The 27,282-nt window shown below is 39.5% G+C and overlaps 1 protein-coding gene across 2 annotated transcripts in view; it reads left to right on the top strand.

Moving 5' to 3' along the window:
- Sema3c (semaphorin 3C) overlaps nt 1–26,840 on the top strand; it is a 142,069-nt gene extending 115,229 nt beyond the window's left edge. For both annotated transcript variants that reach the window (XM_004839756.3, XM_004839757.3), the window contains exons 13-18: nt 5,941–6,029; nt 8,883–8,924; nt 12,209–12,366; nt 18,235–18,302; nt 20,058–20,188; nt 23,975–26,840. In XM_004839756.3, coding sequence (XP_004839813.1) covers nt 5,941–6,029; nt 8,883–8,924; nt 12,209–12,366; nt 18,235–18,302; nt 20,058–20,188; nt 23,975–24,388 — 902 coding nt within the window. In that variant the 3' untranslated portion in view covers nt 24,389–26,840. The remainder of the gene's footprint in view (nt 1–5,940; nt 6,030–8,882; nt 8,925–12,208; nt 12,367–18,234; nt 18,303–20,057; nt 20,189–23,974) is intronic.
- Nucleotides 26,841–27,282: the final 442 nt, after the last annotated feature.

The raw sequence follows: 27,282 nt of genomic DNA, 5'->3' as shown, positions 1-27,282 counted from the left end.
GAGTCCACCCTTCTTCTTTAAACATTTAAAGATGATCATTCTGCTGTCTGTTTATCTCCTTTGTTTCTCCTAAGTCACCAGTAGTTGCCCTCATTGCTTCTGTGACGGAGTCTTGCTTTTTCTCCTCTTGCCGCTTCAAGGCATTTCAGATGTTTACATGTAATATGCCAAGGCTTACCTCCTTGAATTTGCCCAACTTGATTCTTGATGAATTCTTAGATCTCTAATGTAATATTTGAGAAGTTTTAGCTCCTAATTCTTCCATATTTTTCTTCTCCAATCTCCCTCTCGTCTCCTTCTGAAACCCTAATTGCATACTCGTGAGGCTGTTTGATGATGCATCACAGCCCAGGAGATTTCTTTGTTCTTTCCCCCTCCTCCAGTCGGATAAGCACTCACAAGTCTGTCTTCTTCTTTCACCTCCAACTCCCCAACACGCTATTAGGCCCGTGGAGTTAATATTATTTCATTTCTTATGCTTTTATTTCTAAAATTTTCATTTAAAAATACTTTTATATTTCTTGCTGAGTTTTTCTTACTGTTCCCTCATTAAGACCAAAAACCTTTAGATTTTTAAAACAGTTCCTTTTTATTCTTTCAACGTAATTATAATAGCTATATCTGATTAATGTCATTTGCTTAATTCAACATCTGGTCTATTTTAATTCGTTATTCTTCTCGATGCTTGGTCCTGTTTACCTTCACTCGGGATGGATTTGGATACAGGATGAATTCTGCTGTTGAATGCCAGGCATCCTGGGAGGCATGTTGGCCTTGGATTTCTCCATGCCTGTGAACGGCATTGGTTCATATTACCGCCCAGACTTCCTTACCTGGCCACCTTGAACTTGGTCTTCTTTTACTCTTGTTAGAAGACGTGCGCCCAAAATCACTCACCCCAGCTTTGTGGAACTCTGACTCCCAATTCCTTCCCAAGTCTTACCAGATCTCGGTTGCGGGTCTTACCAGGCAGGCCTAAACTAGGTCCTACTCCAGAATGTGGCACTGCAGGCTTAAAAGCTCAGGCTCCTGTGACAGCTGGATGCCGGAGTTTGAGCAGGGCCCTGAGCAGGGGTGGGGAGCCCAACTCTGGCCAGCCCCAGCGTCGCTGCAGAACCTAGCTGTCCTCCACATGTGTTTTCTCATCCCCTGGACAGCTCGCTCTCCTGGGCTTTCTCTAACTCTGCACCATAGAATTCCTCTCCTCCACGCCGTACCAGGACAGCAACCTCTGCTGGGAACTTGTTCCCATGGGGCCACCATGAGGGCTGGAGTCTTTCAGTCTTGCGGTGCCTGCTGCCCGTTACCTAAGAGGAATAACTTGGAGTGGTTTGTCCCCACAGCACTTAGCATCAGTTATTCCCCATGGCCAGTGGCGTATCGATCTGCAGATTTTCCGTGTGACATTTCCATCCCAAGCCTTTAAACTTCCCTTCTTCTTATATCCATGCCACCTCTAGGTTTTATCATTCATTTTGACATTTGTAGATTCAATGTTATAAATAACATAGATGCATATACTCTAATTTTCAATATATCTAAATCTTATTTACTATTACTTTGCTTGGAACATTGCATAGTGTTTTATTACATGGAAAATAAGTTATTTTACACAGTAGAAAGTGTATTATTTTAGCTGAATTTAAACAAATGAATTAAAAGTAAACATATTTACATTAAAAGACAACATAATCAGTAGCTTTCTCTTTGATGATTATAGACAGCTACCAAGAAATGAAACAGATTAAAAGAATTACTAAAACTGCCTCTTGTAACCCTCAAATGTTCGAGCAGACATGTATTTCCCTATAAGCTCATTCATATGCATTACTTCTAAAAAATTCTGTTTGTGACCTGACATTGGAACTGGCATCTGTATTTTTAGTAAATTCACTAGGTGTCTTTGAGTGAGGTAAGCTGAAAGCCACACTCTGAGAAACTATTTCTGTAATTGAACATGACTCAAGGTGAGAAGGAGCCAGGTGAAATTAATGGTATCAGCAAATTCACTTGGAAGTCACCACAGAAAGCTATTTTCTATATAATGTAAGAAAATGTTTTGACCTTTCTTGAAGGTTTTGTTGGAAAGAAACCTGTTTAACTTCAGTGAACCCAGGCCTTTCAAATTCGTAAGGTCCTGTGTCCTCTTCAGCATCAGCACATTTGGAAGAGGCAAACTAAGCCAGCTTTCTTGACGCTGCCATTCCAGGAACAGCTTCTCAAATCCAGACCCTTGGCTGCCTGGCCGACTGCACGCACCCCCAAGTGCCCCCAGGGCTGATGCTGCGGCTGGAACCACCCAGCTCCAACCCCCTTCCAGGCTGGGGAGAACCTGTGCGGTACGACCGAGTCGGGAACACAGACTGTTCTTGTCACCGGGTGTGCATGAGTAGAATTGCCACCTTTTCAAAGGGAATTCAGTGAAATACCCAGCAATTTTGTTCTGAAATTTTAAAATTACTATTGAAAGAATGTAACACCAGTTTGGTATCCAAACAAGAAAACGGCATGGATTTGATGTAGGTCTTTTAACTACTATGAAACAAAGTAGCCGATTGGTAAGATGTAATTGTAGAAGTCAACAGTGTAAGGAGCCTGGCCATACTTCCTTCATTTGCAAGACTTGTTCCTAAATGGATTTCCTAATACATGTTTGGAGCACATGATAATCGCCTTCTTCATGGGAAGCTGTTCCGTGTGCGCAACACACCTTCATTCTTTCTTCCTATCCCCGCCTGCTCGCTCCATCTCTGGGTCCCCTTGCCATTTGCAGAGGAAAGGGAAAAGGATTCTGGAAAGACTCTGGTAGGATACGTGTTACAAAAGTTATAGTTACTTTCTACATTTTATACACAACCAAGTAAGGCTTGTGGAAAAGCACCCTGCTTCACTGTGTTTTCCCCGAGCATAGGAGAGCAACATCCCAGTCCTACAGAACCCTAAAAAGGATTTATAGTTCTGAGTACATTCATGGGATGCCATTCTCATCAGCCCGAGGAAGAAGACATTTGATAACTGTATCATCGTGTTCAAACAAAAGGGCACACAGATGAGTTTATGTAGACATAAGTAATGGAGAGTTTTAGGGCCATCCTGGAATGCCTGTTTCACAATGACTAACGTTTTAATAGGAACACGCTCCTCAAAAAACCATAAATTCTAGACCATGAACTCTTGAGTCCTGTGCCCATTTATCTTCCCATGTGTACTGTCTGACTCACTAAAGGCACCCAATAAGTTCTTGTTGAATTGGTAATAAAAATGGGTGGAAGATAACCCAAGTCAACTTATTTATTTAGCACTGAAGGAGCCACCTAACACCACCATGGAAGTATTTTCCATCTAGGGAATATCAACAAAGTTAAAAATATCCAAAATAAGAAACACCAGTAGGTGATAGTGCTGTTCTATCTTTTATTGTGAATGGACAAGAACAGGTTTTGCATTACCTTTTAGTAGCACAGAGTTATAGCTCTTCTTTGTGTAGTATTTCATGGGAAACAGGAATAGTGTTTTTATTGTGGTTCCCTTCGGGAGGAAATGATGATTAGTGGAAAGTTTTGCAGTCATAGTAAGTTAAAATGGTAGGTTTAAAGGAGGAGCTAGCTTTCTCATTTGAGAATGCTTAATTCTTTGTTCTTTATTTCTAATTGGCAAGTAATAATTATGTACATTTTTGGTGTCCAGCCGGTTCCGATGTATGTGAACATTGTGGGGTGGCTAAGTCATACTAGTTGCTCTCCACTGGGGAGGCCCTTCATGCAGTTTTTCTTGGACTCTGGCATTGCTCAGCTCTATTCAGTGTCAGCTCGAGAGAGAAGTTACTGATGTGGAGAAGTTACTGATGTGAAGACCTCTTGTTTTAAAAAGCGCGTGAGAGTGTGATTTTTATGATAATCTGATTTAAAACAAAGATTTGACCCTTTGGTCCTTCTGATTCTTCTCTTGGGGATTATGAGCAGCACCTCACTCAGCACACACTCAGCAGGAGCATAGCCCCACTCAGCAGCCACATGTCTGCCTCACTGCTGCAAGTCCGTGGCTTTCTGGCTGGGTTTCACAGCTCGCAGTGGGTGCTTCTCTGTGCACAAGGATGCGTTGTTAATAGAAACCCGGGCACCTGCAGCCACATTCGTCCAGTGTGCTGGATCGCTGCTTGATGTCCCCAAGGGCTGCTTCTTTCCCGATGTTTACTTATATTCTTAGCTTCCAGTATAGCCCTTATTATTACCAGAACTGATGCTAGCTGTTCAGTGAAACAGAGACATTTCAGAAGGTTGTAATTATACTCGGAGCCTGTAGGACTTGGGATTCTTATTATTTTAAGTGTAGTTTAATCAGTAAGTTTTAAATTACACCTCGAACTTGGTGCCTCCACAGGCCAGGTGCCCGTGGACTGCACCCTCAGTTTCAGGGAGGTTCTGACAAGCAGTGGGGCTCGCTTTTCCACTGTAAACATGTCTTTAGGGGGTTTTAATTTTCTAGTTTGCACTATTTTAATGGTGAGGGTATTTTTTAATTAAGAGCTTTTTGAGGGTTTCAGTGAGGTCCCTAAAATGCAAACCGTCATCACAACATAAGATCTTTCATGTCAGAGCTCCTCTTGCCTGTGATTGGAAGCCGATTTGAGATGAGGGATTCGAGGTGTGTGCTATCAGTCATGAAATGAGTCCTAGTTATAAAGTCTTATGCAGTGTGATTCTAATTAACTCACTGTGTTGACATTTCTCAAGGTAACATAAAGTGTTATGTTATCTGTTGATAATAATGCATATTTATATGCTATAAATTCAGTTACAATTTAAGGGTAACAATGATATTTATGATGTAGCTCACTAATCATCTTAATAAGGATATATTTTGATAAGTAAATACATTTTTAATTTACCAAATTATTCACAAATTTGCTTTAACATCATATGACTAAATTTCATCAAGTTTATTATTTTATTTTTTGTACCAGGGATTGAACTCAGGACCTTGCTCTTGTGAGGCAGATGTGGTGCCACTGAGCTAAATCCCTGGCCCTCATCAAGTTTATTTTAAAACCAAAGTTTATGTGATTGATAGAGTAGCATACTCATATGGTAATGAGGGCTTATCTGCCTATATGAAACTAATTTATAGATCATGACAAATAACATTTTCTGTATGTATCATGCTTATTTGGGCATTTCTATTTTGGGCAGTCTCTGGGAAATATGAAAAAGTTTTATATTTGCCTTAGTTTGTTTGACCAATCTAATTTCAAAATATCTCTTGCATTTTAAGAATATGAAACAAACAATGAAACAAAATGATATAATTGTTTAGTAAATAAGTATCCACACCTGGAATAAAACTATAGTCACATTTCTCCTTTGAACCTTATTTTGAAATGAAAGTGAAACATTTTACCAGGCCTAAATTTTCTCCTAACTGCAGATCAAATGCAGGTTTTCCAATACTAGTGATTTATTATGCAATTATTATAAAAATGTATTTATGGTAGTAATCTTTCTTCAGGTAATTAAATCATTATGTAGCAATATTAACACAATGGTGAAAATGTCACTTCATAGTGTTGGATTGGAGAAGTAAGTAATCTGAAAGAACAAACAATAAAGGTAGGTATTATAGCTCAAGAATATACATCTCAAGAGTATGTATCTCAAGAAGTCTTCCAGCACTTTCGACTTAAGACAGTTAGACATTTTTTCTCGTACAGTTATGTATATACCCAAAGAAAAGATGCCCACAATATAAATACTCATAGAGTTTGTTTTGAGTTATATGTAATCTGAATTTAAATATGTCAGATTTGGAATAAAGTCAATGTGTTGCAGATGTAACTGCTCAGTATATATAGTGTCTTTGTAGGCCACTAAGTTCTTACACAAATAATACTCTAACTTCTAAGCCCAGTCTTTTGTCTAAATGCCTCTCCTCTCTTTCCTCTAGATCGGGGCACTGTGCAGAAGGTTGTTGTTCTTCCTACCAACAGCTCGGCCAGTGGTGAGCTCATCCTGGAGGAGCTTGAAGTTTTTAAGGTTGGAACCTCTGTGTCTCTCTCTCTCCCTCTCTCTCTCTCTCTCTGTCCTCTCTCCGTCCCAGAGCATGCACGATGAATGTAATTCTCTAATCTTACAGCCACTTGGGAGGAAAAATACTTGATAAAAGATCAAATAAATGAATGTTATAAATTTTTGCCTGTAGGAAAACATCAGATAAAATGAGAAATCTGGAAAAATATTTTGGTGAAGTATGTGCTTATGCTTTAAGTTATCTTCACATAAAAGTATAACATTTTTTGCCAGCTGTCATCACAGTTTGAAGAATTTTGTTCATCATTACTTTTTAAACATGAGTTTTTGTGGTCAAGGTCTAGAAGACTTTGCTATGAAGGGAGTTTAGTCACTTGGTTCACCAGCCACTGAAACTCAAATGCTTTCACAGCTAATTGTTAGATAACCTCTGTCATGTTTTTGCAACCAATTATTTCGATAGAACAGCTTTGTTTTATTGCCTTTGCTTCAAATGTCACTGGATAAATAAAACAAATGTCTCTCACCACTTAAATCTTCATATTGTACCAGAGCATGAGATTTCATTGTATTATTCTTCTTTTCCTTGAGGTTTGAATTTCAAAAAAGATGAACAAAACAAACACACAGAGGGAAGTTCACTCACTTCCTTAAGTTCTCACCTGCTAAGGGCAGAGTCCTGTTCTTTATGAACCTGTGAGCCAGGAGGAGGGTTTGGTGTCCTGTTTGCCCTTACTCCTGTGAGTGTCCATCGCTGTAGTTGGAGTGGCGCATCTGGAGACCCAGGGAGCACTGCTGAGGAGTTACTAGAATCGCAGAGAAACACTGGTGTGGACCCAGGCCTGCTGCAGCCCACTTCTTCCAGCTAAGGCAATTAAGAGACAGTGGCTCAGGAGAACAAAAGACCAGAGAGCCCAGGCCTGGGCAGTAGCAGCACGTAGAGGTCCCAGCAGCAGAACTTCTTGAGCCCAGTGAGTTGCTGGGCTTAGCCGGGCAGATGCGGGATGTTCTGACTCCTGAATACACATGGTCACTAAAAATATTGAAGCAATAACCACATTAAGTGCCTAAAAAGGTATTGTAGTTAGATTTTGCTAATAAATTCTAAGAGTAAACAAATACAAGGATAATCAAGTCAAATATAAAAACTGAGGAGCTCTGGCAAATTTCCCTGAGTTATTAAATTTATAATTTTTAATGCTAAACTCACTTTATCATTAGGTTCTTCGTGATGAAAGCATTAAAATTGTTCTCACCATATTAATTCTCTCCATTCAAGCAGTTTTTCCAGTTGCTTTACAAAAGAATTTTGCTTTGTAAAGAAGTTGTTTTACTAAATTAACCAAAATTACAGTTACACACACACAGACATGCACACTCTTCTTATTCCATCTAATAGCAACAACCATTCTGGCCAAAATAATGTGATATACCCTATTCTGAGGTTATCTTGAAGAAAATCTATATTATAGCACTTCATTTTTAATATTCAAATGTTTTTTGATTATCAAGAAATGTTAATTAAGTGAGATTAATTCAAACCCAAACATACATGTTACGGAAAATTCTTAAAGCAGTGTGAGTTGTTCTGACCAAGTGAGAACTACTTACGGTCGGTTATGTGGGCGATGCTGCTGTTATCGTGGTGAATAAACTCTCCATGGAAAAACAGAGTCAGTCCGAATGTATGAGCGGGATGAGAGCCCCAGGGAGGAACTAAGCCGCTGTCTGGGCTTTCTTCCTGACGCACGTGCCTGTGATTGATGTGGCTAAGCCAAGAGACAAGCTACCATGACCAGCATGGTGTTTGTGTCACATTTCCTGAGGTGAAGTAAAAAGAATTGAGTGTGGATGATATGTTGCAATGGGTGCCTTAGGAATAATGCACTTAGAATGAAGGCAGCCCTCTTCTCTGTGTTACACTGATACCATGCAGAAACCTCAGTGTAAGTTCTGAAAACCACACGCTGTACAGTACAGACAACCTCATTCTCTTACTCCTGTGTTCATATCTTCTGAAAAAGTTGAATTCCCTCAAACTTCCATCAAACTGAAGGAACAATTATCAGTAGCTGCCTAGCTGGTTATAAATTGTAATGTCTGTGTGTGTGTGTGTGTGTGTGTGTTTATGAACAGGGATCAGAATTGCCACAGTTGACAGTTAAGATATCACCGTTTTCTCTCTTCAATGTTTGTAAGCTCGTACAACTCCAGAAAGCACAATATTTGAGATTACGTTGGGTTTTGAGTGCTTATTCTCATTTGAGTTGCTCACATAAATCTTCATGCATTTTCATCAGGTTATCAGAAATGATTGTTTAAGAAGTAGTTATGAATAGAGTGACTTTTAGAAGGATTACTACTACAGGAAATTCTTACACTTTTTCCCTCATTCACCTGTATCAAAAGGAGTCTTCCAATAATATTTCTTTGTTTTCAACAGTGAGAATGAATTAGTACGGGTCAACCAGATACCTATTTCCAAACCATACATAGCAGTTTCCTGGTGTCTGGCAAGTGTTGCAGGTGAGACTCAGATGGGCATCGAACCCCATGCCCCTGAGCCGCACACTTAGATCCAACCCCGACTTCATGGCTCCCACAAACGCAGGGTCCCCTTACCTCAAAAATTATTTGATACTGTAAGGTGTAGATGATGTGTTATAATTGTTCCTTTTTGTTTCATGCATTATGTAATTCATGCTCAATCCCCAAAGAGGGAAACATGCTTTATTCAGATGTACATGCACACAGAGAAAAATGATTCTTTGAATTTTTACCAAAAAGATCATTTATTTGAATTTAAAAGGCTTATAAGGGTCGCATTAGCAACTAACATGATGTTTTCTCATCTTTTAGACTCATGTTCCCATAACAACCATGAAAATCTCATCCAAAAAGGTAAAAACTAAGTCCTTTTTCTGTTCTTTGCATAGTAAAATGTTTCCTTGTATGGGAGACATTTTGTAATTTCTGAAAATTTAGTGTTAGTGTTGACAAACTAATTAATCATTTTTAAATGATACCACAAAGTCACTTTTAGTTTTGATGTAGAATTACTAGCGTTTAGCGAAAGCCTGAATTGGTTTATTTTTGTATAAAAGTTTGCGAGAGCAGAACAGATATACAGAAAGATATTCCAACATTTTGTATATCCTACAGTCTCAAATATTATAGTGTGTGAAGCCAACTAAAATAAAAGTAATCTCTCTGAAGGAAGAAGGTAGCATAATGTTTGGCTACTAGAATATCACACACTCTCCAGGGCTTCAAATGGCCAAGCGTCCCTCCTCTAGTTCTGGCTTTGCTCACAGGTTGGAAATGTGCAGTGCATTCTGGGATGGTTAGTCTGGAAGAAATGCTATATCCTAGGGTCTGTTAATGTCTGAAAAATTGAACATCTACAATCTTAACGGTCCAAGATGAGGAAGAAACACTTGGCTGTGCTTACCAGGGGTCTTCTAATGAATCTAATTGTACCTAAGCGTGCAAATATACAATGGCCAGGGAAAGAAGTGCCCATGCACACGCTCTCTGCACATGCAGAACACACACCTCTGCAGCCCCTGAGGTGTTAAGACGAAAGTTCTAAGGGGCAGAGCAGCATGATTGGAATGGTGTGGGCTTCAGGGTGGGGTCGACATGCATTTAATTCCCAGCCTGACCACAAAACATGGGAAAAATCATTGAACTTCTCTGGCCGAAGTCTCTACATCTGCAAGGTAATACCTTTTTCACAAATGAGTAAATCTATACAAATTCCCTAAAATAAAGTAGATCCTCCACAAATGCTGTCAGTGCAAGCCTGGGACTTATTTGTCTTGGACTAGAGAATAAAGGTTTTATGTGTCTGCACAACTGATTTCATAATTCTGGTTCACCATCGTTGATCTGTAAGACCAAATGTCTGTTACGTAGTCCGCCTAATCAGTCTTCTCCTCTTCACTCGGCTACATTTTATGAGGAAAAATAAACAAGGCACAATGGAGCCGAGGATCTCATCTGTAAAAATGTTTGCATGGTGTCTAACAAACATTTTCCCAAGTAACGAAGCCATTTGTCATGTTCCTCATGTCCCGGGGAGCTGATTCCCAGTCAGAACTGTCTTTGAAGTCAGCGGGGAAACCCTGTGTTTACCGTAGCTTAATGGAGAAAGTATCAGAGCAAAATCCACAGTGGACACAAATCCATCTGTGTAGCACAGTAGCCTGACACGAATGTGCAGGTTTCAGCCTAGTGGGAGCTAACATATGACATCTGACTTCAAAATCTTACATTGTAGATCATTAAAACCATTAGATATAGCACAAGGTAATTATTTCACTCTTTGGAATTCATTTGCAAAACTTTGGACTGCACTATTTTTTGATGTGAGAGAACTACAAATTATGCAATATGTCTTGTGTATATCTAAATATAAATTTAGTACCTTCCCTAATACTGAAACTATTTCATTGTCCATTTTTTTGCCCTTATTCTCAATTTATTCTTGTGTTCTGTACAGCAGAAAATAGTGGAAATAATGAAAGGAAACTATCTAGAAGAAACTACCTAAGTCTTTCTCAAATAAACCTTTCTCAAATAACCCTATGTGCTTTAAATATCTTAGTGAAGCTGATATATTCACTGTATTATTATTTGATTTACTCAATATACACTTGTTTCACATTTTCTTGTGCTAATGGTTATTGTTAAAATAAGTGATTGTTTTCTTATCATGTGAATGTCTAAATGAGGGCTCCATCAATTTCAGCACAAATTTAGAAAAAATTCAATTGATGTGAAAACAGTGATTCACTAAACATAGTAGATTTGCATGTGATTCAAGTGAAAATGTGTAAGCTGACAATTTTTGTTAATTAATGTTTACCTCAACTGTTACAATTAATTAACATTTATTTACTGAGCATTTTTTAGCTACAAGTCATTCATAGCATTTTATGGGGTGGTAGCACCTACCATATACATCTCTTACAAAACTCTAGGGTAAATACTGCGTCCTTCCACCTTCACCAGTGGGAAGCTGAGATTCAGAAAAGTTACACAGCAGATGTGTGGCTGGCCTGGGACTGGAACCCAGGATGTTGGCTGATAGACACCAGAAACTGGTGAATAAAGACATCCCCATAGATTGAATCCTGCCCCCCCCCCCCAAACATGCTCAGCACTGGGAATTGAACCCAGTACTGAGATTTATCCCAGGCCTTTCTTTTTGAGACAGGAGCTATAGTTTGCCCAAGCTGGGCTGGAATTCACAGTCCTCCTGCCTCAGCCTCCCTGAGAGTTGTGGTCACAGACATTTGCCTGGCTGCATTTAGTTCTTAGATGTGCACCCACATACGGGAGAGAGTCTGCACACTCCCTTATGCCAGCTCAAGTTTCAGCTCAGAGATAGTGCTAACGTGACCTACAAGATATCACTCATTTGGAAAATAAGGAGTGTCCACTGGAGACGTTCTTTCAGCTCCTCAGGACATTTTGTACACTGCCAAAGACGTAATAGCGACACTTTGAGAAGCTCTTTATACCCTACAAATGAAGGAAGCTAAGATATTTATTCACGACTTCTCTAGGAGACAAAGAATTCTGGGTTCTGGGTCCTGGGTCATGTAGAAATTTTAAGATATGTTTCAATATAATTGCCAAAATATTCTTCCAAATAATTTTAAAGAGCTTTAATGAGTAATATGCTGCTTTCAAAGATACGACAAAGTATTTTTAATCTAATACTATTTTTTTCCTCTAAACCTAAGGTGCCCTTTATTTTAAACTGGACATTTTTCAAATTTACAACATAATGGGTTGCCAGACTTTAAAAATAAGAAAGCTTCCTTGTCCTGTGCAAAGAGACACTATTCAAAGAGCAAAGAAAACATCATAATTTAAATCTGCGATATATTAGCCCAAATCCGAGAGAACAATGCACCGCAATGTGTCACACACATTCCCATTCTCCACGGCGCTCTGAGCTTGCTTTCTGTAGCAGGAAAGTGATAATGTTATAGGCACATTAAGGGGGAAATTCTATTTATTTTGGCTTTCTACCCTCGTGTGCTTTGCTTCTCATTTTTAGTCTGTCTTAAAACGAGTCCAAGGGTTTGTGGGCATGTGCTATAATGTGTTCCTGCTGGAAATCTTCTTTTAACTTCCACATCTGAAATAAATCATTGTCACTCCTCTTACAGCAACAGTTGTACGTGAGCTCCAACGAAGGGCTTTCCCAAGTATCCCTGCACCGCTGCCACATCTACGGCACAGCCTGTGCCGACTGCTGCCTGGCCCGGGACCCCTACTGTGCCTGGGATGGCTACTCCTGCTCCAGGTTCTACCCCACCGGCAAGCGGTGAGTGCTGGGCAGTGCAGAGGTGGCCACATCCGTGCCACAAGAGCCAGTTCCTTAGCTGTTCCCTTATAAGGCAATGCTGAATGCAGTGCCATGAATGCCCTGTTCTAGAACTGAGGTTCGCATCCCTTCCCCGCCCTGCTGCTCTGCAAGAGTCCTCTGGAGGGCCGCCTCGTATTTCCTGGAGCACTCAGCTTTGTTTTCACATTGTCTAGCAGTTTATGGCTGTTTTGTCTTCTGTACTTCAGTGCACTTTTCAGTGCCACATCCCAAGGTTTCCCTACACTGCTTAATCATTTTCTAATTAAATATGTGTCTCCATATCACAGAAGACAGTTGATTACTGAAAGAGAGATGTTGCTGAGAAGGAAAGTAGCTAGAAGCATCACGGCAGGACAGGTGGCCTGACTGGCTTCCCAAACCTTGAGGACCCCGCTTTTCCCTTTGAGCGGTGAGAGCACAGCAGCTGCTTAGGTCAAGAGAGAAAAGAAGTCTGACACCAGGAATCTTTTGTTATCACAGCCAAGGTGTGGGCAGGAAATGCCCGCCAATTTGCACCCAGTTGGAAGGAACCCCCGGTAGAAAAATTGATCATATGATGAAAAAAATGCAGAATTTGGGTCAGCCAAGGTCGCAGCTGTGTTCAGTCACCCCCTGATACGGGTCATGATGGGTGACGGGGTGCATCTGAGACACCGGGTCGGCCAAGGGAGAGTGTGGTGCTAATCCTGAGCACTCGTGTCTTGAGAAAGCACTGTGGCGATCCTGTCTTATTCTCTGTAACAGATATACTTTTATGGTCAGATTCAAATAACCCCACCGTGCACTTTCACATATCACAAGTATTTTGATCCTAGTATCTCTAGTTCGACACATACTCACCATAGGACAAATAATTTCCAGACATTGTTGTAGATGTTAGGCATATAACACAAGCAATGACCAGCGAAAGAGGAAAATCTCCATATAAAATATTCTAAAAGGAGAGGGCAGACAAAAAAGTAGAGAAAGGAAAACCTCCCATGTATCAAATAATGATGAGCAGCTGTACGGATGGAGAAGGGCGGAGAAGGTGGGTGGGATACCTGGGCAGCAGGCTGTGGCTGCTGAGGATGAGCTGGCCAGCCTGGATGTGGAGGGGCAGCTGCCTGTGCGGAGGAACCGAGGGAAGGCGGAGAGGCCTGGGGCTGCACGCACGCAGTATGATGGAAGCAACCTCACATTTCAAAACTGCTGGTGTTTTTTTAAACTATAATTGCACTGCACTCCCAGGTAGAACACCAGTGATACTTTTCGATTACTGTCACAACTCAGCTTTTAGGACGCAGTACATTTTTATCAGAAATAATCTACTCATTGGTATCTGTAGCGCCTCACACAGTCTTGACTCCATGGACCAGACGTAGCGCCGAGGCACCAGCTTGCCCCAGGACTGGGGCTCTAAGTTGACTCTCTCCATACTCCTTCTGGTGGATCAGCTTCTCTGTCCCTGTAAAGACCTCTCATCTGGGCAACACTTTTATTTATCAAAGAAAACTTCTCAAGTAAAATTCTATGCTACAGATAAACAGTCCTTGCATATCTGAGGTTTTGTTTTGTTTTGTTGTTTTTTTATATTTTAGAAGTTTCTACTGGGAAATGTTCCTATATTCTCCTACCTCTTACAATGCCAGTTACTTTTTTTAAGATGTGTATTAAAACCTATTACTGTCATCCTAACTCCACAAATTATGAGCTTAATCATGTCTTCTTAAAAAAAAAACAAGGACTGAAGTTATATTGCTGTTCTTTACTGTTCAAATATTCTGCATAGTATTAAACTATGTATCCTGGATTGAAAAAAGAAAGCAGTAATCATTCTAGAGTGTCTCTAGCAGTGACTTAATTCCACTGTGAGGATGATAACCAATATGTACATATTGATCTTTTTTTCCCTGTGCACTCGAGTATCTTAAATATTTGTGTATTTGTGTCAAATATTGCAATATAGCTTCTATTGTCATATATTCTAGGACCAGACATGTAATTAGAAATCTTATTTTAATATATGAAATGCCTGAACCTACTCATATCATGCTTGGCTAGCATATTGGAAATTTCAAGAAAAATATGTATACTATTTAAATTCTCCAAATTATTTCCAAATTTAATTAACCTTGTGCTTGCAGAGAATGCAAAGCTTGCTTGCTAAATATATTAACTGTTTTCCAAATTCCCATATGGAGTATTTATTTTCTTTAGAGATAAGGTAGTGATGAAGATGATTATTTCTCACATTCATTTTCTTTAATAGTGTTACCTTGTCTGGGTTTATTCTGCTTGCACTGTTTAGAAGACAAAACTCACTTAGCAAAATTCATAGGAATGAAAAGCAATGTGTGTCCTCTGCATGGAGACAGAGAGGTACATTTTTACTTGGAAATCCATGGAATCCATATGCTGCAAGAATAAAGTTAAATATAATTTGCTTCATTGTGTATGGTTTTAAAGGAACTTGGTGGATAATAAACAACATGAACTTTTTTTTCTGTCTCTCAAGTATCTTAAATATTTGAGCATTTGTATGGCAACTTAGACTCCCATGTTATTTATTCTGAATTAAGACATGTAGTTAAAAATTTTGAGACAAGATAATCAGTTCAATGTTCAAGTAAATATCTTTTCTACACAAGAAGAAAATGATTTCATTGTTTATCCAAATGAATTGACTATGATGGGTAACACATTGACAACTTGAAGTAAATCCCAAGTCCTATATGCAATATAGTATTACCCTGCCTACCAACAGGCTTTGGTGATGCTATACCAGTGCTTTCCAGACAACTGACACACACAGAAGGCTCTTGCTGAGCTCATCATTTAAGCCAACCATAACCATTGTTTTCTGTGTTTAAGTGTCTGGAAGCTGATACTCTACATTCACACTGCCCAGCTTGAGAGCTGACATGCTTTCATGACTGAACCATTCCACGGTGCTGATCCAAGACAATCAGTGGTACCCCTGGGAATGATGCTGCGCATCTAGAATGCGAAAGTCCCCAGGTCAGCCCTAAGCACCCTTGCAGGGCTGCATCTCTGTGAGCTTTTAAGTTGGTCAGCAGTAAGTGACCCTGTGACTTTAAGATGTAGCAAATCCAGTGCAGTGAAGACTGGATATGGAGCCATTCTGCAACATAGCACTGACTGCTTCCTGCCCTAAGAATGCCTACAGCTACTGTACTTTGTGTGAAAGGCTGTAGAGAAATACACAGCTTTATAAAGAGCATTTTTATGTGTGGAAATAAAGCATTGAGGTTAATTTTTTATATACGGATACCAGGTGTTCTAGTGCCGTTTGCTGAAAACACCATCTTTTCCTCTGCTCTTGAATTGAGTTTATATTCTATAAAATGTTAATGTTAAATAATCTTTCAAAACTCAGTGGACCATATATGTGTGGTTCTATTTCTAGATTCTCTGTTGTATTCCAATGATCTATATGTCTTTCCTTACACCAATACTGCCTTGATTACTGTAGCTTTAGAGGAAGTCTTAAAATTAGGTACTAAACGTCTTCCAACACTGCTTTTTTTTTTCTTTTTCTTTTTCTTTTTCTAGGTCCTTTGTACTCCCACATAACTTTTAAATTTCTATATCGAATTCTTCATTTATAGCAAGTATACATAGACCTGAATTTTTATATATACCTTGTGTTTTCTAATCCTGCTAAATTCAAATACAAGTTCTAGGGGCTCCTAGAGATTTCTTAGTATTCTCTTTGTAGATGATCATTTCATCTACATATAAAGATTTTATTTCTACCTTGTCAATCCTATCCTAATTGTGTCATTTTATTGCCAATCTCTTTTGATGGGGCCTAGGTTTCAAAGTTTAATAGACAGATGAAGAGTAGGCATATCTGCCCTTGTTCCCCACCTTAGGGAGAAAGCATTGTATCTTCTCCATTTATATAAGGCATTCTCACTGGAAGTATGGAGTACATGTCTTTAATCCTTTGAGAAGGTTCTGTTCTACTTTTAGTCTCCTGATAGCTATTACCATGAACAGCTGTAGAATTTAGTCCAATACTTTTTCTCCTACTACTGACAGGATCATATGACTTTTTCCTTTCCTCTGTGAAAATGATGACTTTAACGGGTGGATCTTCCAATGCTGAACCAACGCTGCCATCCCTATAACAAAACCACTTTCTACATCCTGCCAGATCTGACTTCCAATAGCTTGTTTCATTAAACAAATTTCTATCTATGTTCATACTTTTTTCTTCTATTATCTTTATCCAGTTTTAGGATTAGCACAATGTTGAGTTCCTAAAATGAGGGGAGAAGTGTTCCTTCTTTTATCTGCTTTAATTGTTTGGTTTAATTTATCAGTTAAAATGTATATGAGCCTGCTGTTGTCATATAGGTAGGTTTTTGAGCTAGGAATATACTTTTTTTAATAGGTGCTATTCAAATTTTATATTTCCTCCCCAGTCAGTTTCATTAATTTGTCTTCCAAGGCACTTCTTAGAAGTTGTGAAATTTATTTCAAAAAAGATTTTTGTAATATGCTTTCTATATCCTTTTAAATTCTGTATAATCTGTGGTAAATGTCTCCTAGATCTTGATATTGTAATTTTAAACATGTATAATTGATGTTGTGTAACAGGAAGAAAAGGTCTAAAGGAGCAGGGAAAGTGGGAGGGGTAGGGTAAAGGAAAAAAAGGAAAAGAAAAAATATGAGAAAAGGAAAAAAATGGAAACAAAGTCATTGCAAATAGGGAAGGGTGGAGGAGGTGAAGGGAGGGCAGGGGAAGGGGAAGAAAATAAGAACCAAGATGCTCATGTAATGGTACAAGGTCCCAATGATGAATGTAACTGTATTTTATACCAAAAATGTACCAATAAACTTAATGGGAAAAAAAATGTACCAATATAAAAGATTAAAAAGAAAAAGAAAGAGCATGCGACTTTTAAAAAGAGGAACACTTAAATTATACAAAATTGTACACCTATAGTTCCATAAATAGGTGTACACAATCTGTGTATACATAAAATATTAACTATTTGGTGTAACTTTAATATAAGTTGTTAAATTACTAATGACTGAGATTACCTTTGTAAGTTTAATCACCACTATGTAATTCTAATATTTCTGTTCATCTTACTGAATATTGGGGGTAAAAATAAGAAATATATAACATTTCATTCAATTAAGTGATAGCCACATCCATCCATACTTTTCATCAAAGACAGTGAGGGCTTCAACCTTGTATCCCAAGATCCAGTGAATCCCGGGTCTTCCCATTCCTAGCAGGGTCCCTCTCCATGATGCCTTGCTGGATGGATTTCAGTGGCTCCATTTTAATTTGTTACACTATACAATACAACCGAAACTAAGATAATGAATCAAAGACTCAGGAACTTACATAATTAAATGCAAGTAACTAAAAACTTTTATTTAAATAATGACCAACTTGGGAAGAATGTAACTAAATTTTTGAAATGCCTAAACTATTAATATTAAATGCAAAGACTGAGCCTTGAATGTATCCTAGATAAACTAAGTAAAAGTTTATAAGAGGCATTTTAAAGCTATAGCTTGCCACAGTCACTTACAGAATCTAGCATTTGCCTGGGAAATGCACATGTTAAAAGGTTCCTAGCCATCCCACCAGGCTTGTGGGGAGAACTGAGCTGATCTCAGTGGAAAAGCAGAAATGAGTTCCCGCCAGCAATGTGCTGAATGAGAGTGACAGACACTTCTATGGGTTACACAGACTTCAAAAAATAAACGCAGGCCGTCAGACATCTGCAAATTTGAAAATGCAGTGTTTTCATTGGCGGTGATAATTCTAAGCCCTTTTTATATATTTCTGTACTGCAGGAGGAGCCGGAGGCAAGATGTGAGGCACGGGAATCCACTGACGCAATGCCGAGGGTTTAATCTAAAAGGTACGGAAGGGGCCTGGTGCCATCTGGGTAAATCGAGCAGCACCTCACACCGCATTTCCTTGAGGAAAGTGCTGCAGCGTGCTCCAGCATTTCATTTTAAAGAAAGTCTCGCCATAATAATATTGGTTTAAGTTCACGATGATTAAAAATTAAATGTTATTTGTATGAATACTGAGAATGATGAAAATCCAAAGTCTGGGAACACATATGTCTGCCGAAGGCGGCAAACGTATGTTAGCTGGCAGGTCTTTCCACCCACTGTAATCATTGAGATTTCTCTTAACTCCTGTTTCCTTTCTCAAGAAGTTTACTCATGAAAAGCACATAGAATCAGTATCACAGTAAATATACCTAATATAAAACTTTCCGCTTGGGCTCCTTCTAAATGTGCGTTTCTGCAGGATTGAGTCACGTGTCAGATCTGTCCCCAGCATCATCTTCCCAAACTGAAATTGCACACTCGTGTAATGCTGCCGTACCATTCACCACGAGCGGTCCTGGGGTGAGCAGAGCAGGGCTGACAGTCCAGCCGTGAGGCTCCTGGCGCCCTGATCCCATCCTGACAGAGAGAAGCGCGTTGTTAATCTTTCTTCACTAATCCCTGCCCTCCGCTCAACCCCATGAACCAGAAGGGTCTCAGCCACATCTTCCTCCTGGCTCACCAACAACACGCTTCCGGTGTGTTGTTAAAACCAACAGGCTCCTATTTCTGACCCATTCATGTCTGGGCATTCCTTTAATGAGGAATTACATTTTTATTGCTAGCTACTCTAAGAAGTAAATTAAGGCAGATATTTCTTAATAGTTCCATACGTTGAATTGAGGGAACAAATCTGGCCCGCTATTTCCATATTTATTGAAAGTTTTATAAAATCTCTGTCAGTTCCTATTAGTACTAGTAGCTGGCATTATGGTAAGTATTGCAGTAGTGAAGTAATGGCAAGTATTGATGTTGACTTTAGGGTAAAACCTGAATTAAGTGCTTTTTTGTGATTATCTCCTTTAATGTTTAAAAGTCTATTATAAAATAGAGGCTGCTATCCCTGATTTATGAATGAGGATCCACTCTGTGTTTAAACTACCACATGACTATACTAAATCCCTACCTGCTTTACTACTTATATTGAAAAGTGCAAAAATCTTTAATCCACGATTTCGAAATGAGAAAAGTGCAGGGTTAGAGAGATGGGTGAGTTGTTTGGGGTTACACAGCCATCACAAGTGAACCCTGGTTCCCTCTGACCCCAAACACCTTTGTTCGCAAGCTCTGCCCACTGCGGCCACCCTGCCCCTGTGCCCTGTCCTTTCCAGGGGATGGGAGTGTGGCTGGGGGCAGGGGGGCCACTGCCTAATCCACCTGAACTCACCAACTTTTGTCTTTTTTTCTTTACATGAAACAGAACTGGTAAACACTGTAAAACAGTTTGCTGGTGAAATGATTGCCTTCTACTGGCTCCTACATTGGATCCCAATTTTGCAGAGAGATAAACATGCATGTAGAAGAGCATGCTCTAAATTCCACTGTTAATCTCTCTCCCTCCCCCTCTCTCCCCCCCTCTCATGCTCTCTCTCTCCCTCCCTCTCTCCTTCCCTCTCTCTCTTCCCCTCTCCCTCTCTCCCTCTCTCTCTCCCTCTCTCTCTCCCTCTCTCTCTCCTTCCCCCTCTCCCTCTCCCTCTTTCCCTCTCTCTCTCCCTCTCTCTCCCTCTCTCCCTCTCCCTCTCCCTCTCCCTCCCTCCCTCGCCCCCCCCCCTCAGGATATAGAAATGCAGCTGAAGCCGTCCAGTATGGAGTGAAGAATAATACCACTTTTCTTGAGTGTGTTCCCAAGTCCCCACAGGCTTCCATCAAGTGGCTGTTGCAGAAGGACAAAGACAGGAGGAAAGAGGTGAGTCACTCACAGGCTGCGACCCATCAGGGGCTTTGGGAAGAAGGTGAAGTCTCCAGCCCTCAGCAAGGTGCACTTCAAAGGAAAGAGCAAAGACAAACAAACATCCTTTCATGCTGCTTTCTTCCAAACGCTTTAGCCCTAGAATTGATGGATTAATTAGAAATCCCCTGACACCCACCTCTGAAGCCCAACAACTGAAACAAGAGCTTGAATACCAAGCCAGGTTCCCACACAAGGGCACCTTTGTGTGATTACAAGATAAAAAGAGGCTCCAAAAATGTTCAATTTCCCGCAGCAAGAAATTACTTTGAATGGGAACCGTTATCCAAGGAGCACTTTTCTGCTCTGCAGTAATCTATTTATATTGCTTTATTATTCCTAACTCTCAGGTTTCCCCCAGGTAATATATGGAATCGTTGTTAATGGGACCATTGCCTTTATTTAGAGTCATGGAAAAAATGCCCTAGGTTTTCAAATAAAAAGACACAGATTCTAATGTTTCACTGATTGGAAAGAAATTTTAACAGAGTCATTGTTAAATGTCACAGAGTAAAATATTGTAAGAATTCCATAATCTAGATGTCATTTTACCCTGACAAATGAGAAGAGGGAAAAATGTGTGCATATGTACAAAGCCTTGGGGAAGTCAAAAGTGTGCTATTTTTAGTAAAACATAAGAAGACTAGACCCCCTATATTTGCGTATTCTTTTCTGCTGCAGGCAATTTTATTTCTACATATTCAGTTAAGGGTTTGTAAAATGGATATCGTTTATCTAGCACCCAGAAACTGCACTAAAGTTACTGAAATGTTGACTCCATGAGAGAAAATACATTCCAACCCTCAGAGTGCCTATCCCATGTTGCTGGCTCTGTAGGGAATTGCGCATTGGGATACTGGGATAGTCATTGGGACACTTATGCTTCAGACAGCCACCCCTGTGACAGGAGATTTAATTATCTGGAGGAAAGAGGCACCTCAAGAGTTCTCTTTAAACCCTAGAAATCTGATACCTAACAAAATGAAACTTAAAAAATTTATCGGAGTTTTTTTCCTATAAAAATCTGTTACCAAAAAGCCTTAAAATTTGTACAGTCTAATTATTCACATCTTTTAGAACAAGGTGGGTAGTGATAACAGCTGCCCTGCAAAATCACCTGAAGCTCAGTGTGTGTGTGTGACAGTGATCCACGTGAGTTCTCAGGCCCTTGGCTGTCCTGGTCACCCAGAGGACAGTTAACACATAGCATGCACGTGAGTAATGAGACTGTCTCCGAATCCTGCAGTTCTAATCATAGCATTTCTAGTATCAGATATGATATGATAGTATAGATGTAATTACAGCAGTGTCATCAGCGAAACAAACTCTGGGTACACTTTGGTATTTACTACACCACAGCTGTTAAAAAAACATTTTTCTGGGGCAGGGGATTTAGCTCAGTGGTTTCGCCGCCTACTGCGCAAGCGCAAGGACCCGAGTTCGATCCCCAGTACCAAAAAATAAATCAATAAAACACACACATTTTTCTTAGCGACTCTCCCACATGGCTGGCACAAAATACCCAGCACCGCACCTTACAGAAGGGAGGTTCAGTCTGCTCGGGGTTCCAGCCCGTGGCAGCCAGCTCCGCAGCAGGAAGGGGCTGGCGGAGGCCTGGCGGGGACAGCTGCTCACCTCAGCCAGGAAGCAGGGAGAGGGAGCGGCCGAGCTTGGCTCCACCCTTCCGTGTCACAGGCACCGGACACCTCCCGGCTCCAGCGCTGCGGGCGGGATCGCCCAGGGGTGTCCACAGGTCCTCAGCACATGTTACTATGTTGAATTTTCTTCCAATCACAAAAACTTGAGTAAATAATTAAGATGATAAAATGAGCACAGCTGTGAAACTTTTGTCCGAATTTAAACAGAGCATTGTTCCCCTCATTCCTAATTTAGTTGCATAAACCTTTAATATTTTATTTAATTCATTCTGATGCTTGCTGTTTCAAGCAAACATGCATATTTCTCATATTACTGATGTATAACAGCTGAACATTATATTTAAGATAAATGATAAAAGTTCCCAAAGCAAAACTCAAATAGTTCATATTGAGTAGCATGAAGTGAAAGCTAAATACCCTCTTCCCCCTCAATTCCTACTCCCTCTTCCCAGAATAAAAGGTTACCAAGAATTATATATGAAGTTGTACATTCCTCCGAATGCGCTCTCTGGCCCCACCAACATAAATTGATATCAGTTCCTGTGGAGTGCCTCATTTTTCTTTCATGTATAATATTCTATTATTGTGCGAAGTTACCCTGAAGCTACTCTGAATTGTTTTTTAAGTCAGCTCCACTGAGGTCAGTGCTAATTCTTTCTCTTAATCAGAATCAACCCATGAACAAGTATCTCTGTGCTTAAGGGACTACAGCTTTGAGATAAATTCCTAGAAAAGAAATGGTGGTGCCAAATATCATTGGCGTGTTTTATGGATATTACCAAATTGGCCGCAAGAAATTTTTCCCAATTTTACATAAATATGAAAGGCTTTCATTTAAATCCTAAATATACATTTTTACTATGTAAATTACTTTGAGTCACATTTGAACTTAAATATTAATTATTAAATCCATGTTTTCTTCTTCTTTCGAATGATTTTCCCTTTCTTAATTATATTCTGTCATCCACCTTTCAGTAACACTGTGTGTGCTTTAGAGTGTGCCTTACTTTTCATCCAAAAAAAATCCTTGATTTGGATTTTATTAATAACAAGATTCCCGTATGTACAGAATTTTATAATTTAGGAAACTGTAGCACCTGTCTCACCTGTTTGATCCGGGTTGGATTTCTTCCTTCCTCGGGGAAAGAGAGGTCTGCAGGACACGCACAGAGCTTCTCCCCCGTCTGGTCTCTTTACTGGCAGTGCTCTGGCCAGAACTGTGAGGAAAATGGCTAGAAGCACTGAGCTCCCTGGCCTGCCCAGATCATTCCTCCAGCATGGAGCCCCTCAGGGCTAAACCCCAGCACATGTCTATTCCCTTCCTCCAGAGGGAAGGCTTCCTAGGGGAGATAGAGGGTGACTTGTATATATTTACAGGTGGGATAATAGGAAAAGCCCTTTGGAAATATTCAGAACTCAGCTTCTCCTTATATGTGGTCTTTCCTTATTATATTGAACACAGATTTACTGGAAAAAGAAAGACTACTAGTTGTGGCATCATGCTTTGATAAGTAAATGGTATTTTGGTAAAGATGAGAGTGGAGAACTTAAGGATAGAGTAGATGTTTTAAATTATCTGTGAAGGTCAGCCCGGTGTAGTGGTGCAGGCCTACAATCCCAGCATGCTGGAGCCTGAGGCAGGAGGATTGCTGTGAGTTTTAGGCCAGGCTGAGCTACATAGTTCAAAGCCAGGCTGAACTACATAATGAGACCCTATCTCAAAAAATCAAAATAAATAAACAAACTTTATCTGTGAATTTCACTTTATGTTGCTTGTGATTTAGATTCCAAAACCAACCACAACTCTGTCCTTGTGTGTGAAAAACTCCTTCTATCCAAAGGGAATGCTCCTTGTTTCTTCCAATATGAGGAATGCCTCCCTCTTTCCTGAGGTAGATCCCATACCCTGGGCGAGCTCTGCTATTCTAAAGAGGCCGTGCAACTCACCAAAAGTAGTAAAAAGCCAATTCTTGCTCTGCCCTTCTGTCAGATTAGTGAAAGGTCCGCTGTGTTTTATATATGTGGGTCCTAGCCTTGTGGACCATACAGCCTTCAGTTCAGGAACTCCTCTGTGTTTCTCTCTTAGGTGAAGCTGGGCGAGCGCATCATCGCCACCCCACAAGGCCTCCTGATCCGCTCTGTCCAAGATGCCGACCAAGGGCTGTATCACTGCATCGGGACAGAAAACAGCTTCAAGCAGACCATAGCCAAGATCAACTTCAAAGTTCTGGATTCAGAAATGGTGGCTGTGGTGACCGACAAGTGGTCCCCGTGGACCTGGGCCAGCTCCGTGAGAGCTCTGCCCTTCCACCCCAAGGACATCCTGGGGGCCTTCAGCCACTCGGAGATGCAGATGATCAACCAGTACTGCAAAGACACGCGGCAGCAGCAGCAGCTGGGCGACAAGGCTCAGAAGCCGAGGGGGGACTACGGCAAGCTGAAGGCTCTCGTCAATGGCCGGAAAAGTAGGAACAGGAGGAATCAGTTTCCAGAGTCATAATACTCCCTCACGTGGGGCTTCTGCTTCCAGTAACAAATGCTCTGTCTTCAGTGATCAAGTTTTGAGCAAAATAATCTTACGCTTTTCCCATGAGAAATTCCTGACAAGAGAGAATGACTTTCTCCTAAAGTGAGTTTTCCATGGACTGAAATGAGCATGCGTTTTCTTGTACGATGTTGACTAGCACTAGACACGTCATGTCCTCATGGTGCGTATAAATATTTAACTTAACCCAGATTTTATTTATATCTTTAGTTATTTTTTCTTCAAAACCAACATGGCATGTACGGAAGGAGATCTGTTACATTGAACAAAGGCCGTGACCCTGAGACATTTCCTCCCTGATTAAAGGTTTAGATTTCTAATCGTCGATTCCAATGTAAATTCCAGTTCACGACTTTCACATAGTAAAAGTCATATAAATGCAGGTAACAGAATGGCCATGAAAAGAGATGTAGAATAATAGATGGGATAAGACAGTATCTAAATATTATATAAAAACATGAATGATTGATGAAGAGAAAATGATGAGTTTATCTGCTTCCAGTGAAGTTTATTATTCCTTTAAGCTTGTTAAACTGTCAGTTGCTGATCTCTGTCATTGATCTTTCTTCCCTTGTTTCAGGGAGATAAAATGAATAGCCTGTACCACAAAGATCTTGGAATCAGTTATGTCATGATGCTTTTAGGTTTATATAGTTATGTTATCCTCTTCCAAACAAAAGCACTTTCCTTTTTTGGAAGTTATTTAAGTTATTATAGACTTAAGTATAATCTGAAACTATTTAATTGATTACTGTTTTGATTCTAATTTTCTTGTCTGCATGGCAAATTAAAAAACCCAAAAAGAAAACATTTTTAAAGCATCAGACTTCTACAGGAGGAGTGAAACCATCAAAATCAAAGGATGATATTTAATGTTATCAGGAGGAATTTATAACAAATGTAGGTAGCTTTCATACCTCTGATAATCAGGTTTGCCAGTTAACTCCCAGTTAAAACGGAAAGTATCACATGTAGTGACATTTTAGACAACATTCTATTGTTTATAATTATTTATGAAGAAAGGAAAATATATATGTGAACAAAAATAGACATTCTTAATGAATATCTCAGAGGCCTATTTTTGTTATTATATTGTTTTTCCTTGCAAATATTTTTTAAAAAGGATGTTGGTACTTATGTTCTATGGTCTATGAATGTAAATGTGGCAAGATGTGTGATCAATAATTCTCTTCTAATTGCATTTGGGGGTAGTTTTATTAAAATAATTTAATACTAAAATTATTTTCTCCAAATTAAAACAAATTGGGGAAATGGGAGAAATTTCCTCACATTTTAATATTTCTTTTAAAAATACAACTTTTGCTTCTTCATTTTTGTTTCTAGGTCAAAACAAAAATTGCACCATTTGTCTGTTGAAAATCTAGTACAAAAATTTTATTTCTAGTTAGTAATTCATGAAGAAATATGAAATTTCAGACAGCTATTTCACCTTTTTGAACATTGAGGTGTAAAAGCCCAAGAACTAAAATCTCAGCTAGGAATGTAGATCAGTGGTTAGAGTCCATGCTTAGTAAGAAAGGGCCCTGTGTTTAATCCCAGTTTCAAAAAATATACACACAAAAAACTAAGATATTGGTCAAAAGAATGTGGCCGTTGATTAGAATCTAAGAACATAATTTATTATCTAAGTGGTGATAAATTTCAGCATTCTAAGAGGAGGCATCCGTATTGCAAAAGTAATCATTAACATGTACAATGCAAATGATATTTATTAGGAGCTATTGTTCCAAATGTATATGATTTTAAATCTCTACAGCAATTTATTATATAAATGGCTTCTGTGCTTAAAAGGTGACACTTTCTCCTCTACATGTACAAATAGCAGCGTAGGTCAACGTAGAGCCAAAGTTGCCTCTGTGTTTGTGGTTCTGTTCACCATATGGAGTTAAAAGTACAATTGTTGTAGAATCACAGTTCCCCTGCTGCACATAGACCCAAACTGACAGACAGTGCTGGTGTTTAGTTTTATATTATCTGTGCTATTTAATGCCTTCTATTTTGAACAATGTTGAATTCTGTATACTTTTCTTACTTTTGTTTTAAAACTACGGAATGTCCTCTTGAACACAACTTTGCCAAATGTCAAGAAATTTTTCTTACCAAAAAGTCTGTCAATGTATCCTGAACATTGTTGGTTGATTGGTTTTGGTTTATGTTGTTTGACAATGTAACGGTTTAACGTGTTTTCCATTTGCATTGTATATAAAATGTCCTAAAAATGCACTTTTTCCCTCCAAAGTGTAGGTAGATTTTGGCATGATGAAACTGTCATTTTGGTGAATGTTTACTCTGTCAGAAGAACTAAATGTAGTTTTCACACTGACATTTCCTTAGATATCGAAGAAATCATTTGCCTGGCGAAATAAAACATTCTGAATTCCCACAAGGATGTCTTTAGCTTTTCTTTTTATTGATGAGTTAACTGAATGACGATAGAACCTACTGAAGTATAATTTTAAAAGATTTTTTTAACTTATCCATTTTTGTGAAATTGATACTGGTAGATACTGCAAATTCTAAGGATTCCAGGATACACGTGTGAAACTTCCTGTACCACTAGACTTCATTCAAACCTAACCTTAGAGACATTCAGTCCAGTGTCCCTTTTCTGTGCGTGTTTCCAAGATATTTTATAAATGTGCCACAGATAAATTTTTTCTCCCAAGTATTGTACATCTACCCATGTCTACAGACAATTCTTTGGAATGTGTTGTCACTACATTTTCTGAAATTAGAATTTAGACGTCCATTGACTTTGGAACCAGACTACCTGGATTTGAATCCAGGCTCATGGTCCTAAATGAGGAATGGTTTTGATTCATCTCTTA

The sequence above is a fragment of the Heterocephalus glaber genome, unplaced genomic scaffold (genome assembly GCF_053883595.1).
Source record: "Heterocephalus glaber isolate CG9 unplaced genomic scaffold, H.glaber_assembly_v1.0 deba00000676, whole genome shotgun sequence".
NCBI classification, from domain to species: Eukaryota; Metazoa; Chordata; class Mammalia; order Rodentia; family Bathyergidae; genus Heterocephalus; species Heterocephalus glaber.
This window is presented reverse-complemented; position numbering and strand designations above follow the sequence as displayed.